The sequence below is a fragment of the Rana temporaria genome, chromosome 6 (assembly GCF_905171775.1).
Source record: "Rana temporaria chromosome 6, aRanTem1.1, whole genome shotgun sequence".
NCBI classification, from domain to species: domain Eukaryota; kingdom Metazoa; phylum Chordata; class Amphibia; order Anura; family Ranidae; genus Rana; species Rana temporaria.
In genome coordinates, this window is record NC_053494.1 from 108,538,151 (window position 1) to 108,555,083 (window position 16,933).

Sequence of the window (16,933 nt, forward strand, 5' to 3'; positions counted from 1 at the left end):
TTGGGATACTATTCCTCTAAAAACCAAGTGGATTCCCCCATCCATGTAGTCACCAGTTCTTTAAATCAAGACTCTAATGCCGCGTACACACGATCGGTCAAACCGATGAGAACGGTCTGATGGACCGTTTTCATCTGACCAAACCGATCGTGTGTAGGCCCCATCGGTTATCTATCCATAGGTTAAAAAAAAGCAATCTTGTTTCAAATTTAACCGATGGATACCTAACCGATAGAAAAAAAATGATCGTTTGTAGGCACGTCCATCGGTTAAAGATCCATGCATGCTCAGAATTAAGTCGACGCATGCTTGGAAGCATTGAACTTCGTTTTTTCCAGCACGTCGTTGTGTTTTACGTCACCGCGTTCTGACACGATCTGATTTTTAACCGATGGTGTGTAGGCACGACTGACCATCAGTCAGCTTCATCGGTTAACCGATGAAAACGGTCCATCAGACTTTTTTCATCGGATGGACCGATCGTGTGTACAGGGCATTAGTTTCTCGAAAAGCATAGGTGGTATAGGGTCCCTGATCCAATATTTTACCATCAGGCAGTTCATTTATCCAGGTTACTGGATTGGGTTTCATTCAATCTTTCGATGTATGTTCTTCTTACCTCTTCAAGCACTCCCTTAGCTGTTGAGTCTAAACCACTTATCTGTTGGGGACCATCCGCTTATATTGACTGCTCTTAAGACGACCTCAAAAACACACAGCCTTGTCATTAACCCACTAGGTAACTCCCTCACGGTTTTTGGTGATGGACAACCCAGTGTTCCCCCAGAACTTACAAGTTTCTTCCTTTTACTTATTTTTTTTTTTTTAAATCTTTGCTTTATTTTAGAAATGGTTGGCATACAATACAAAATACATAGCAGAAATATAATTCTAACAAAACATCCTATTTACCCTCCCCCAGCCCCCCCTTAAGAACCGGTATTTTCACCATTAAAACTTATTTCGGTCACTTCCGTTGCTATCGTGGCTGCTGCAAAGTTCTCTGTTTGCTTAAACTCATGCCAATTCTTCCAAATTAATCAGTGTCTTTCCTCCTTTCCCTGGTCTCTGCTGCAAAGGTACTCCATCTCAGATATATAATCCACCCTCTGTATCCATTCTTTTATAGATGGCTTCTCCACTTGAAACCATTTCTTTGGAATCAGGGCCTTTGCAGTGTTGAGCAGGGGAGGGACCAAGGTTTCTTGATATTGTTTTTTAGTTTTATTATTCCCATGAAATAACACATTCCAGGGATTTTGAGAGATCTTTTCCCCAGTTATCACTTCAATGTACCCTAAAATATTATGCCAGTACTCTTTTATTTTTGGGCACTCCCACCAAATATGTATTGTTTCTATTTGTTTGCAGTCCCTCCAACACTGGGGAGATCTACTCGGCTGAATTTTGTTGATTCTTACCGGGGTCAGGTGCCATCTTACCAAACACTTATAATTAGCTTCGATAATAGCGATATCTGTTGCATAGTTATATACCGCTTCTATCATTTACTTTTCCTCTACCTTTGTTGTTAAATCTTGTTCCCATTTCCTTATATAAGGTAAGACCACCTTTCCTTCTAATTCTGTTAATATTTCATACATCTTAAAAATTCCATGTTTCAAAGGCATTTTAACATTGCAGAGTTTTTCAATAGGGTTTAGGGTTTTCTCCTCTCTAATTGGTTGCGGGATTGTGCTCACTTAGGGCCAGATCCACAGTGAGAGTACGCCGGCGTATCTACTGATACACCGGCGTGTTTTCAAATTTCCCGCATCGTATCTTTAGTTTGAATCCTCAAACCAAGATACGACGGCTTCTGGGTTCGATCCGACAGGCGTACGGCTTCGTACGCCTTCTGATCTTAGGTGCAATACTTCGGTGCCCGCTGGGTGGAGTTCGCGTCGTTTTCCGCCTCGGGTATTCAAATTAGCGATTTACGACGATCCACGAACGTACGCGCGGCCGTCGCATTTTCTAACGTCGTCTGTAGTCGGCTTTTTCAGGCGTATAGTTAAAGCTGGTATTTTGCGGCGTATACATAGACTTGCCATGTTAAAGTATGGCCGTCGTTCCCGCGTCAAAATTAGATTATTTTTTTTTGCGTAAGTCGTCTGTGAATAGGGATGGACGTAAGTCACGTCGAAGTTCAAAAAAATTACGTTGTTGCGACGTCATTTCACGCAAAGCACGGCGGGAAATTTCGAAACGGAGCATGCGCAGTTCAATCGGTGCGGGGACGCGCTTCATTTAAATGAATCACGCCCCCTACCCGGATCATTTGAATTAGGCGGGCTTGCGCCGGGGAATTTACGCTACGCCGCCGCAACTTTACAGGCAAGTGCTTTGTGAATCAAGCACTTGCCCGTAAAACTTGCGGCGGCGTAACGTAAATGCGATACGTTACTCCGCCGCAGATCTATGTGAATCTGGCCCTAAGTGCTTAAGTTGCAGTTACCCCCATTAGCTTACCTTCTGCCACCCATGCGTTGTTATTAAATCTAATCTAGTCCTAATTTGCCCTTGTGTCATTATATCTTTCAAATGTGCGCCTCCCATATATCTTCCCAACCGTGTCCCATTACTTGGGATAAAAAAACTTGTTCCCGACAATGGAATTAGTGGAGAATTGTACTCCCACTTTTCCCGTCGATATAATCTATCCCATACTTTAACCACTTAAGGACCGGACCAATATGCTGCTACATGACCCAAGGGGTTTTTACAATTCGGCACTGCGTCGCTTTAACAGACAATTGCGCGGTCGTGCGACGTGGCTCCCAAACAAAATTGGCGTCCTTTTTTCCCCACAAATAGAGCTTTCTTTTGGTGGTATTTGATCACCTCTGCGGTTTTTATTTTTTGTGCTATAAACAAAAATAGAGCGACAATTTTGAAAAAAATAAAAATAAATTTTTTACTTTTTGCTATAATAAATATCCCCCAAAAACATATATAAAAAATTTTCTTTCCTCAGTTTAGGCTGATACGTATTCTTCTACCTATTTTTGGTAAAAAAAATCGCAATATGCGTTTATCGATTGGTTTGCCCAAAATGTATAGCGTTTACAAAATAGGGGATAGTTTTATTGCATTTTTATTAATTTTTTTTTTTTACTACTAATGGCGGCGATCAGCGATTTTTTTCCGTGACTGCGACATTATGGCGGACACTTCGGACAATTTTGACACATTTTTGGGACCATTGTCATTTTCACAGCAAAAAATGCATTTAAATTGCATTGTTTATTGTGAAAATGACAGTTGCAGTTTGGGAGTTAACCACAGGGGGCGCTGTAGGATTTAGTGTTCACCTAGTGTGTGTTTACAACTGTAGGGGGGTGTGGCTGTAGGAATGACGTCATCGATCGAGTCTCCCTATATAAGGGATCACTCGATCGATGCAGCGCCATAGTGAAGCACGGGGAAGCCGTGTTTACATACGGCTCTCCCCGTTCTTCAGCTCCGGGGAGCGATCGCGACAGAGCAGCTATAAACGAATAGCCGCGCCGTCGTCCTGGATCGCTCCCCGAGGGAATCCGACCGCCGCATGTAGCGGGGGGGTCCCGATCGGACCCCCCACCTGCTAGAAGGCAGGGACGTACAGGTACGCCAATGTGCCTGTACGTGCCATTCTGCCGACGTGTATATATACATGCGGCGGTCGGGAAGGGGTTAAAAACTATTTTAGTTAACTTATGCGTGTCAGAATTAAATGTTCTATTTTTAGGTGGTATCATAATATTTTTCCCTTAGGCCTCGTACACACGATAGGATAGCCAGAGGACAATGGTCTGAAGGACCGTTTTCATTGGTCAAAAAAATAGGAACTTGCTTTAAAATTTAACCGATGGATGCCTAACCGATAGGTCAAAACCGATCGTTAGTATGCAAAAGCATTGGTTAAAAACCCGCGCATGCTCAGAATCAAGTAGACGCATGCTTGGAAGCATTGAACTTCATTTTTTTCAGCACGTCGTTGTGTTTTACGTCACCGCGTTCTGACACGATCGGTTATTTAACCTATGGTGTGTAGGCGTGACGGACCATCAGTCAGCTTCATTGGTTAACCTAAGACAACAGTCCTTCAGACCGTTGTCCTCTGGCTATCCTATCATGTGTACGAGGCCTAACTGTGTCTTGTGCAATATGTTCTCCATTTTCACCCATCTCTTATTTGTGTTTATGTTTGCCCATTCCACTAATCTTGCAACTATTACTGCCATGTAGTATCTTTTAATATCAGGCACTGCCAAGCCTCCTTTCTTTTTTTTCTGGATAGGAGCCCGATGTTCTGCCAGATATATTTCAAAATGACTGTTTTCATAATTTTGAAAAAACATTGGGGTATCTCTATCGGGAGCATTTGGAATTTGTATAAGGCCTCGTACACACGACAGAGATTCTCGGCAGAATTCACAGAGAAACTCGGTCAAAACCCGGATTCTGCCGAGAATCTCTGTCGTCTGTACAGTTTTGGCTCGATGGAGCCGCCGAGGAACTCGACGAGAAAATAGAGAACATGTTCTCTATTTTCTCGTTGTCCTCGTTCTTCTATGGGAGAAGCCGGCCCGCCGAGCTCCTCGGCGGCTTCATCCCAAAACTCGACGAGGAACTCGACGTGCCAAGCACGTCGAGTTCCTCTGTCGTGTGTACGGGGCCTAAGAGTTTTGGTAGAATCACCATTTTTAATAGGTTTATTCTTCCCATCCACGATATAGGTCTCCTCGATAGATTTTTTATATCTTCTTTTACTTCATTCAGTAATGAAATATAATTGGCAGAATACATTTTTCCCATAGTAGGAGTTAATTTAATTACCAAATATGTTAGTGCTTCTGGCTCCCAGGAGAACGGGAATTCCTGTTGCAAAACTATTTCCTCTTTCTTTTCTATTCCTAAGTTTAATATTGTTGTTTTTGTGGGATTTATGTTAAGATTCGTAAGCTCACCATAATCCTTCAATTCTTTTATTACAGTTAGTAGTGATATCATTGGCTTAGTTATGTATAGAAGTATGTCGTCCGGGAAAGCAGCAACCTTATGTTCTTCCTCTCCAATTCTAACTCCTCCTATGTCCGCATTTTTCCTAATTTTTTCTAACAATGGTTCCAAAGCAATTACATATAGGAGTGGTGAGAGTGGACACCCTTGTCTTGTTCCATTGAACATTTCAAAAGTGGACGACATACTTACATTTACTTTAACCCTTACCGTAGGGTGTTTGTATAGATTATCGATCCATCTCATGAATCTTGGGCCCATCCATATACTTTGTAACGTATCCATCATAAACCCCCAGTCTACTCTGTCAAATGCTTTCTCAGCATCGATTGACACGAGCAAGATTGTTTTTTTTTTCTTATGGTCCCTACGCATAAGTAGCATTGTTTTTATACTATTATCCCTACCCTCCCTACCAGGGACGAAGCCTACTTGATCTTCATTGATGAATTCCGGCATCAAATATTTTAGTCTTGCCGCCAATATTTTTGCGTACAATTTTACGTCAGCGTTTAGTAACGCAATAGGCCGGTAACTGGAACAAATGGATTTATCCTTCCCTACTTTTGGTATGATTGTAATATCTGCTAAGAGTGATTATATTCTAATTTCCTCATTTTCTCCTGTTTTGTTGAAATAGGTACATAATGCTGGTACTAATTGGTCCTGAAATATTTTATAGTCTTCCTTTACTTATGACCCTGTGGCATGCTAACTAAAATCTCAGTACTCCCTCAAGGTGAAAATATCACTCTTCTTTAGTCATCTTCTCAATGCAGCCAGCATTTGCATACCTGCTAATTGAAACTCTCTCCTGGCTCCTACTAATGGTCAATGGATAAGAAAGGTAGATAATATCATGGATATGGAAGAACTTACCCCACCCCCTCAGGATTTCTTCAACAAAACATGGTTTTACTGGATCCAATTAAAAAATTCTGCCAAATATAAAACAGTTGTAAGTCTGCTACCACTAGGGGAATATAATGGAAACTGCCCCTTTCCCCTCACATTACTTCCTCAACTACCCCCCCCCCCCCTTTTATGTTCTCTCTTCTTTCTTTCTTTCCTTTCCCCACAAGCCCGGATTGTGCACAGGACCTACTCCCGGACGATAAATGATGTAACCTGTCCTTAAAAATACTGGTTTGGTTGAGAAGTATGTATCTAAGGGGATTCTTTACCAACTATCCTTGTATTGTTGCTTTCAATAAACAAAACAAAAAAAAAATTCAGACTTTACAAGAATGCATTTTTTTAAATAAATTAAGCTTTTTTATTGTAAATGTTTTTTTACAAGTGCAGGATTTGTTTGTTCATACCGAACTGGATATGGTAAATTTAAATAGTGAATTACACAGCTGCATAACAAATAACTACTTTCTCTTATTACGATTTTGTTTTCATCCATAAATACAGTTTAATTATGATTTCTTTGTTATTAACATTACTTGATTTTGAATAGAAAGGATGTATGTACAACCCTGCTTTGAATTACAGATAAACACAACATATAAATCAGAAAATATTATAATACAGAACACATACATACAATGGGAGTAAAAAAGCAGAGCATTTTTAACAGAGTACGACTTTCACATACTTGGATGAGGAATTAGAAAATAGAAGTGCAAATTGATGAAGGGATTAGAAATTATCATTATGTATCCAAGATTGTATCTCATTGCAATATTACAGCATAATACACCTCATACTTTGTACACAAATGCCTGGAGTCAGTAGGTTCATAATCATTTCAAAATATATACGAATTAATGTCCCACAATCATAAAACACCAAAAAAGGAAATAAACTGAAAAAACACCTTTGAGAATCATACATGGAATTTGTATTCTGTTTTATCCTTTTCAAGTTTTGTTAAGATATTTAATATATGCCATATTCTGACGACAATGACAATACACATATAGAACATTATTTTCTTTGTGAACTAAAAAACTGATATTAAAGTGTATGTAAACCCTAACAATGAATTGTTCTTATTTGCTACCTTTTGGTCTGTTAAATATTGCATTGAAAATGCTTTGTTATACCTGTGCGCCATAGGTGCAAAAAAAAACAACCTTTTCGCAAATCCAGTGGACATTTAACTTCCTGTAGTTAGTTGATATGTCAGACATTAGTATCAGCTCCACTTGAGCTCTCTCTATGGACTGCAGGACATTACCTGTGCTATGGCGAAGAGGAGAGTATGATCAATTCTGTAATCCAAACACACTTCCTGTCCTAGGATGACAATGCTTTCTATCCATAGATACAATATAAAACGTTGTCTCTGTAGGACAGAAAGTATTTTACTGCCAGAATCACTAGGTAAACAAAGAGGGAAAAGTGCTAGAGGAAAGAAATTAATGCAGCAACAGCATCTAATGGCTAGTAAATAGCAATAAATAGCAATAAATACATTTCTTGTCCTTGGGTTTAGATACGCTTTAATTGAAAATGTGTAATGTTTCTAAAAGGAATCATGTGTTTAACTTACAGTTTATGATTTCCTATTTGTATTTAGTGAGACTTAGAATTGGCTCACAAAGGCTCAGACATAAATTTGGAAGCTATAGAAATAATCTACGCATATTATTACTGTCTCCGATGGTAGCTTTCCATGAAAATCCATACATTATAGGATGCCATAAAGGAATGGTCACATGCACCCACAACGATCTACTACCATAGCTGGAATTTTTCCTTGAATTACTTCTGCATCATCATTAAAATAAAGCATATTAATAGAAGACATTTTAGCTGGGGAACAGCATGGCCCAGTGGGCCCTTTAGGGTTTGCTTGGTTAACAACATGGCTATGGGGGTACTTTTGCAGATATTCAATACCACATTCTCCAATACAATAGTTGGCTTTATATCTTTTTGGTGCAATCACCCAATCCCAGCCAATAGCCTCAAAATCTACTGTTAATGGATATCGACAGCACATTGTTTCAGATGAATGCTCATTACAGTCATTTCCAACGTTTCTTCTCAATCTTTTCGGCATATCTATGACCTTGACCTCCAAAAATGGATCCTGATGGAAAAAGAGGGCCATATTAATCACATACCGTAACCCATGATTGCTACAGATATAATAAGATATAGGCACACATGCAGTATATTTACACTTTACACAGAAAGAATAAATACTTGTTCAATATGTAATCAAACATGCAATATGTATGTTGCTCTTCTTAAAGCAATAGGCACAGCTATCCAGGAAACACTGCAGATGCTTTAAGACTTATTTGAAGTCACAAAAATACATATGCAGTCAGATACTGACAACCTACATTTTCTGAATCTGATCTGAACTTTACAACAGTTGTGCAGGGAGTCTAAATTTGATTGTGCAGGTCAATAGGCACCAGAATTAACCTTCCCTTAGCTCCATTGATCCACACAAGCAAAATGAGAGAAATCAACTTATTCCCCCATCCATTCTAAAAAACGTGAGTGGAGAAATCTCCCCAGCTGCTTGTTTTTAAACAGCTTCAGCACACGTGGCTTAATACCCAAACAGTGAATGCATCTGATAGACATTAGTCACCGATAACTTTCCACGGAACTCAGTTGATTTTCTAAATCTGCTTTTTTTGAACTGGGTGGTGCCAAAATTCAATCTGTGTATGATTAGATTAGACCTAGAGGAATCTTATTTTGAAAGAACTGGTTAGACACAGCTCCTCTACTTTTCTGCAATGTATATATACATTATATTTACAAGCAAAATTGAACTTTCAATGTGCATAAAACGTATAAAAAACAATTATTTATTATTTGTCTTTATTATTACTATTATTATTATTGACAGCGGCAGAATGGCACTCCTGCGCGAATCACCGTAGCTGTACAGCGGACGCTTTAAGGAGTATAGGGGGCACCCTATACAACAATCGGTCTCCTCCCCAGGTCAGTCCCATCCCCCACAGTTAAAACACACACTGAGGGAACACATTGTGTTAACCCCTTCCCTGCCAGTGACATTTATACAGTAATCAGTGCATTTTTATAGCACTGGTCACTGTATAAATGTCAATGGTCCCAAAAATGCGTCAAACGTGTCCGATCTCGCAGTACCAATGTTGCAGTCCCGATAAAAAAATTGCAGATCGCCGCCATTACTAGTAAAAAAATTAATAAAAATAAAAATGCCATAAATCTATCCCCTATTTTGTAGACACTATGGGGCAGATCCACGTACATCGGCGCATATATAGGCCGGCGTAGCGCATCTCATTTCCGCACCGCCGGCTCAACTTAGAGAGGCAAGTACCGTATCCTCAGAGTATTTGCGCCCAACGTTGCGCTGGCGCGACGTAAATTCCTAGGCGTAAGCCGAAGTAGGAAGGAAGTGGGCGTGTTCCATTGAAATGAGCCGTGACCCCATGCAAATGAAGGGCCGAACGAACGGCGCATGCGCCGTGACGCTGACTATGTTCAGCGCCTCTCTGCGCATGCTCAGAACTAGGCCCGGTGTAATCAGTGAGATACGCCCAGGGCATAAATAGGCCCAGACATGCGCCCGTCCAGTGCAAAAGTACATTCGCTTGTTTCCCCCCCTGAAGCAAGGTACTTTTGCTGGTTTCTTTGCTGCTGTATTTTTTTGAGCCATGTCTGCTTCAGCTGCTGAGAAGAGGAGGAAGTTGAATTATTCCTCACAGGAGAAGGCGGTGATTATCAGGACCATGGCCCAGTTTGATAGCTTTCTCCATGGTGCAGAGAGTGCCAACACCACCCAGGCCAGGAGGAAGGAGATCCTGTCGCAGATTGCGGCTGATGTGAATGCTTTGGGTAACGAGGTCAGGACCCCAAATGACATTCTTAAAAAAATAAATGATTTGCGTCGCCTGGTGAAAGGTAAGCTGGCCAGGATGAGTACTCATGCCAGGGGCACTGGAGGGGGACCAGCAACTACCTTGAGGTTGACTCCTGAGGAGCAGGTGGTTGCCCAGTGCTTCCACAGGCATCAAGCGGAGGGAGTTGAGGGCTTTGACTCCGTTGAGGATGCCTTGAGGACAGGTAAGTGTGTTTTATCTCCTATCTGGTGTGTAGCATGTGTGGGGGTGGAAGGGAACATGTGACAAGTGTGTGGATCCTCCAACATGTGAATGTTTTGTGTCATCCACAGATGTGCAGGAGGGCGCTGGGCCATCTGACGCTGGTGGCCAGTCCACACCATCCCCCGGACATCAGTCCAAGTCAGACCTCCTGGCAAGCCTGGAGTCATCAGTGGAGGGTAGTGGCCACACCTCTCCTCAGGAGGTGGTTGAGGAGGAGATGGTGACCAGTGGGAACGAGCTCAGGCTCCATTTGGAGGATTCTCCCCCTGTGGCTGGGACCAGTCAGCCCTCCATCAGGGGTAGCCACTCCAGTCCTCCCCCAACAGGGCTTCCTCAAGGGTCTCCCCTCCTCCACAGCCCCAAGCCTCTTCTGGCCACAGGAAGGTGTCCAGGAAGACTAGGGGGGTCTCTGATGTTCTCCCAGAATGCCTCAGGAGGAACCAGGCCTGCCAGACCCTCCATCTGGGTGAGCTTGCCATGCATGTGGAACGCATGGCAGACAGCATGGCCTCCTTTCCCACTATGTCCGAAGCTGTGCAGGACGTTGGGGCAAATACGGCTGCTGTGGTCACCTGCCTGGGGGATCTGCAGGCCACCACAGCAGGCCTTGTGAATGAGGTCCACACCCTGACAGAGGCAGTCAGGGACAACACTGCAGCCATCCAGGACACAAATGCGGTCCTCACCCGCATCGCCCTGGCGTTGCAGGCCACCAGCCGTGAAGAGACCAGGGGATGCTCCTCCTCCTCCTGATTCCTCCCCCCATGAGTCTCCCATGAGGGGCCGTGGCAGGCGTGGGCCACGTCAGCGCCGTTGATGATTTTTTTGGTGTTTCTTTTTTTATACTCAGGTCATGAGTTTTTTTGGTGTTTCTTTTTTTATACTCAGGTCATGAGTTTTTTGTGTTTCTATTGTCATACTCAGGTCATGAGTTTTTTATGTTTCTATTTGTATACTCAGGTCATGAGTTTTTTTTTTTTAGCCCAAGCACACGGTCAGTAGTGCAGGCTACAGTGTGACTGATGTTTGAATGTAGGGGTGACATTCCTGCTGGAAAAGGGGTGTCACCCTCGGTCGTCTGGAATAAGTGATCCCCAGGACCAGGGAGAAGTGATCCCCAGGACCGTGTGAATGTGGTATGAATGGAACATAATTGGAGCCTTGACGGGGCGTTGCTGTTCCCAAGTCCTGCATTGTGGACTTGGGCTAATCCAATGTGATGAGGATGTGGGGTGTGTGTGCTAGGGACCGCAGTGGTGTGCATGCGTGCATTCTACTTGTGCCCTGATGAATGTGTGTTTTTAACGTGCAAAGATGCCTACTGTGAGGCATCTCCTGACTGCTGTTCCCTCAGCAGACCGGGGAGCCTCGGTTAGGGGGGGAATGTCGGGGTCAGGTCATTACGTATGTCAATCTCCAGGCCCTTTCTCACAGCGAAGTTGTGCAGCATGCAACATGCACCGATGATCTGGCACACAAAGTTTGGGGAATACAGGGTACCCCCCGACTTATCCAGGCATCGGAAACGGGACTTCAGGAGGCCAAAGGTGCGTTCCACCACTGCACGGGTACGTGTGTGTGCATCATTGTATCTTCTCTCTCCTGTGGTTTCAGGATTCCGGAATGGAGTCATGAGATGGGGCCCAAGTGCATATACAGAGTCACCTGGAAGGGAAGAGACAGGAGGATGTTAGTCGTGCATGTGCCCCTCGTGATGTCTGCATCATGGGGTCGGACAGACATGCCTGACTCCCATGTCACTCACCAACCAGCCAGCTGTCCCCATACACGTTCTGTTCAAATTCTGTTGGGATGGTGCTTTGACAGTATATGTAGCTGTCGTGGCTGGACCCTGGGTGTTTGGCACGGACGTGCCATATGAGGCATTGGGCATCGGCTATCACCTGTACATTGATGGAATGCCAATGCTTCCGATTGCGGTATATGTGCTCTGTGTCACGGGGGGGCCGTAGTGCCACATGTGTGCAATCAATGGCCCCCACAGTGCGTGGGAATCCTGCAATTCTGACAAAATCACGCATTGCCTTCTGCCGCAGATGCTCTTGGGTGGGTCTGATGATGTGGTGGGACATGCGTCTGAGGATTGCGGGGACAACCTGGTGCACACATCTGCTCATGGAGGATTGATTGTGCCATCCCAGCCACAACTCCACTTGTACGCTGGAACGAGACACTGGCAAGGAAATGGAGTGTTGCCAGTACCTTGACCAGTGGCTGCACTGCATGTGAGCGATGTGTCTGGCTGGTGATGTCATCTTTCAGGGTTGTGGTTAATTCCAGGATGGCAGCAGGGCTGAATCTGAAGATGCGATACACCTCCAAATCACCCATGCCAAAGACGTCTAGGCGCGTGCGGTATATCCTCTCCCGTGCCCTCCTCCTATGCGCCCTCCAACGCGCCTGTGAAGCCAGTAGTATAGCTATGACCATGGATGCCCCTGGCATGTTGGCATACAGATTGTTGGCCTGCAAGTGTGGATGCTCAGCTCGTCCGTAACGGGGCTGCTGTAGCTGCTCTCCAGCTGACCTGTGCATGTCTGGTCCAGTGTATATATGCGCCGGTGCAGAAAAGTTACGTCGGTCGGAAAAAAGCTGAGTTTCAGGCGTATCTGGTTTTGTGGATACGGCGCATAGTTACACTGGCGTATATACACTTACGCCGCGCATCTCGAGATACGCCAGCGTAAGTGCTTTGTGGATCTGCCCCTATAACTTTTGTGCAAACCAATCAATACACGCTTATTGTGATTTTTTTTTTACCAAAAACATGTAGAAGAATATATATTGGCCTAAAATGATGAAGACATTTGTTTGTTATTTAAAAATGTTGGGATATTTATTATAGCAATAAGTCAAAAATATGGGTCCAGATTCACAGTGGACTTACGACGGCGTATCTCCATGTACGCGGTCGTAAGTCCGAATGTGAGCCGTCGTATCTATGCGCCTGATTCTTAGAATTAGTTACGCATAGATTTGGCCAAGATACGAGTGGCGTAAGTCTCCAACGCCGTCGTATCTTGGGTGCATATTTACGCTGGCCGCAAGGGGCTCTTCCGTAGATTTACGCGTTGAATATGTAAATTAGGTAGATACGCCGATTCACAAACGTACTTGCACCCGCTACGCCGTTTACGTTAGGCTTACATCCGGCATAAATGTTACCCCTGCTATATGAGGCGCAGCCAATGCAAAGTATGGACGTCGGCAAGCGTATCTTTTTACGTTGTTTACGTAAGTCGTACGTGAATGGGGCTGTGCGTAGGTTACGTTCACGTCACAGGCATTGGGCCTGGCGTATCTTATGGACTAAATTCAACGTGATACTGAGCATGCGCGCGCATGTGCCGTTCATTAGGCGCATCATTTACGTGGGGTCACGATTCATTTACATACAACACGCCCCCTACCAGCCTATTTTGAATTAGGCGGGCTTACGCCGGCCAATTTGCGCTATGCCGCCGCAACTTACGGAGAAAGTGCTTTGTGAATACTGCACTTGCCTGTCCAAGTTGCGGAGGCATATCGTAAATAGGATACGCTACGCCCGCACAAAGATACGGCCAGATACGTGAATCTGGCCCATTGTGTTTTTTTTTTCAAAATTGTCGCTCTTCTTTTGTTTATAGCGCAAAGAGTAAAGGTAGAGGCGATAAAATACCACTAAAAGAAAGCTCTATTTGTGGGAAGAAAAGGACATACATTTTGTTTGGGTACAACGTTGCACGGTTGTTCAATTGTCAGTTAAAGCGACGCAGTATCGCAAAAAATGTCTCGGTCAGGTAGGGGGTAAATCCGCCAGGGGCTGAAGTGGTTAAACATATATAAAGGCATTATAAGTCTGGTAAAATTTGTCACTTACCGTATATACTCGAGCATAAGCCGAGTTTTTCAGCACATTTTTTTGTGCTGAAAATGCCCCCCTCTGCTTATACTCGAGTCACCTTTATGCGCCTGATTTCCCTGAATTTTGGGACCCGTTACAGGGAAGCCGTAGGTCCCCTGGATCCCAAACTTGACACACATAGCTCCACTCTTTCTCTACAAGTGTGCAAAGTTTGTTGTCCGGGGGACCTACGGCCGGGGAGCACCGATTTTTCAAAGCCAGGCACCCCTTCTATAGACTCCCATGTTAAACGGTCATTTCTCCGGTGACTTTGGGGACCTGGTACCGGCCGTTCGTAGTTCACCATAACCCCAAACTTGGCACATATGTAGCTTCCATAGACTCCCATGTTAAACGTCAGTCTAGTTATGGACACAGTGAGGCATGGGCACAGTGATACATGGACACAGTGAGGCATGGACACAATGAGGCATGCGCATGGACACAGTGAGGCACAGTGAGGCATGCAGATGGACATCCTAGGCTTATACTAGAGTCAATAACTTTTCCCAGTTTTTTGTGGTAAAATTGGGTGCCTCGGCTTATACTTGGGTCGGCTTATACTCGAGTATATACGGTAACCACTTAAACACCAAGCTTTTTCTGGCACTTTTTGTTTATCAATCAGTATCAATTAGTATTTTCTGCTGGAAAATTTCTTAGAATTTCCCAAATTTTTAAAGAAGAGGCCCTAGAGAATAAATTGATGGGTTTAGCAATTTTTTTATGTCATGCAGCATTTGCGCAGCAGTTTTTTCAAACACAATTTTTTGGAAAAGATACACTTTACCAATTTGGTAAACTATAAAATATGATGTTACATTGAGTAAATAAATACCAAATATGTCACGCTTTAAAATTGCAATTTTACTATCCATAGGCAACGCTTTAAAAGCCTTTACAGATTACCACTTTAGATTTAAATAGGAAGTTTGGTGCTAGAATTACTGCACATGATCTGACGTTTGTGGTGATACCTCACATGTGGGATGATCGGTTTATGCGTGCGGGACCCATGTATGTGTTTGCGTGAAATCACAGGGGGACAGAGGCACTTAAATAAAAAATAAACATTTTATTTAGTTTTTGTTTTTTACACTGTCACTTTAAAAAGTGTTTTATCACTCTTATTGCTGTCGCAAGAAATGTAAGCATCTCTTGTGACAACAATAGGCATGTGACAGGTACTCGTTATGAAGAGATCTGGGGTCTGCCCTTTAAAGCATTCGATTACACCAAGATCTGTTTTATCGAATACTTTTGATTTAAAAAAATGGTGCAGTTTACATCCGGGCAACCCGGAAGTCATTACTCCTGTGTTACTATTACACAGAGTCCAACAAAGTTGATCTGGTCTTTGCTGGGCTCTATGATCAGCCGACAGAAGCGTGCGGCTAGTCGATCGGGACTCCTGGTGGGACTGTCCCCTTGATTATTGCTAGCAGCTATAACAGCCATGTGCAGTAGTCACATGTAAAATCTGGCAGGCTGGTTGTACCTAAGTTGATTGATTGATCAACTTGGGTACATTCAGCCTGCCCATACATGGTTTGAATCTTGGCCTAAATTCAAACCGACTATGGCCGGCTTTAGTCGAAAGGGAATCCAACATCCAAAAATTAGAAACCTATGAGGGTGAGATAGCATATTTAGGCTAAGGTAGGCTAAGGTAGGTAAATGGAGCTTCAACTGTTTCGTATATCTTTGTTTTTCTCTCCTCCCCCTCACCTGGTTCCATAACCATTTTTAAATATATGTCAGATCATTCATGTTACTAAGAAAGGGCTTAGTTATTATTATATTCTGTTCCACTTGTTTGCCCTGTACTGTGCTTCTGTGGGGTGGCCATCTTGGTAGAGACAGGGCTTTACTTCCATATGTCAGAACCTCCAGCAAGGAGAACAGTGAGCAGCACAGTAGTGATATTACAAAATCTCTCTCCTGACACTAGCATACTGAGACAGCAGAACTTTTTTTTACACATTTTACAAAGTGCATATAAAGATATTAGGACATAGGCACAGGTGCACCTAGGCACAGTCACGTATCAAGAAGTGTTCTGCTATTTTCAAGGAGGAATTTAATAGAAAAGGTAAATTTGTTAGAGTAATGCTTAGACACATTTATATTTATAATTTTTCTTTCATTTTGACTTGGTGATCAAGCCAATAATATGCTTCCTGTGTTAGGGTGTCTGGAGGGGTAATGGAGACACCTTTGGACAGCTGCATTGGCAATTTGGGTAGAGAGTTGTGTTAGATACACTAGCAGATTTATATAGACTTGAATAACAAATGAAATCAGAACTACTGCTAATACTTTCTAGGTAATTAGAGCAACAGTTTATTTCCAATTGGGGTAAAGGTTTTACATAATTAATTAAAGCTGACCATTGTAGGCTACTCTGCCAGTGTTAAACGGTCTGTCTCAACCTTCTAACTGCCACTTTTGCTAGACAAGTTGGTCTGATAAAGAAAGTTGAAAAATAACAATCTTACTTGCTGGATCAACAGGGAAAAATAAATGAAAAGGGCCAGATTTAGAGAGATCGGCGCATCTTTAGATAGGCGTAGCGCATCTCATATGCGCTACGCTGTCGTAACATTGAGAGGCAAGAACAGTGGGCCAGATCCACAGCCAGCGGGCTTAACTTAAATGTTCCTATTTAAGTTACACCGCCGCAAAATTTCTACCTAAGTGCCCGATCCACAAAGCACTTACCTAGAAATGTGCAGCTGTGTAACTTAAATCCGTCCGGCGCAAAGCGTGCCCAATCTAATGGGGCGAGTCCCATTTAAATTAGGCGTGCTCCCGCGCCGGACGTACTGCGCATGCTCCCGACGCGATTTTCCCGACGTGCTTTGCGCGGATTTACGTTGCGCCGATTTTTGAGAATCGCGACGGGTGTAAAAGAAAAAAAAAGAGTTGCGGCGGGAAAAAAAAAAAT

General features: G+C 43.3%; 1 protein-coding gene across 1 annotated transcript in view; it reads right to left on the minus strand.

Moving 5' to 3' along the window:
- Window positions 1-6,254: 6,254 nt before the first annotated feature.
- The window catches only part of LOC120943699 (growth/differentiation factor 8-like), a 30,185-nt gene continuing 19,506 nt past the window's right edge, over window positions 6,255-16,933 (minus strand). The window contains exon 3 of the mRNA XM_040357161.1: window positions 6,255-8,050. Coding sequence (XP_040213095.1) covers window positions 7,670-8,050 — 381 coding nt within the window. The 3' untranslated portion in view covers window positions 6,255-7,669. The remainder of the gene's footprint in view (window positions 8,051-16,933) is intronic.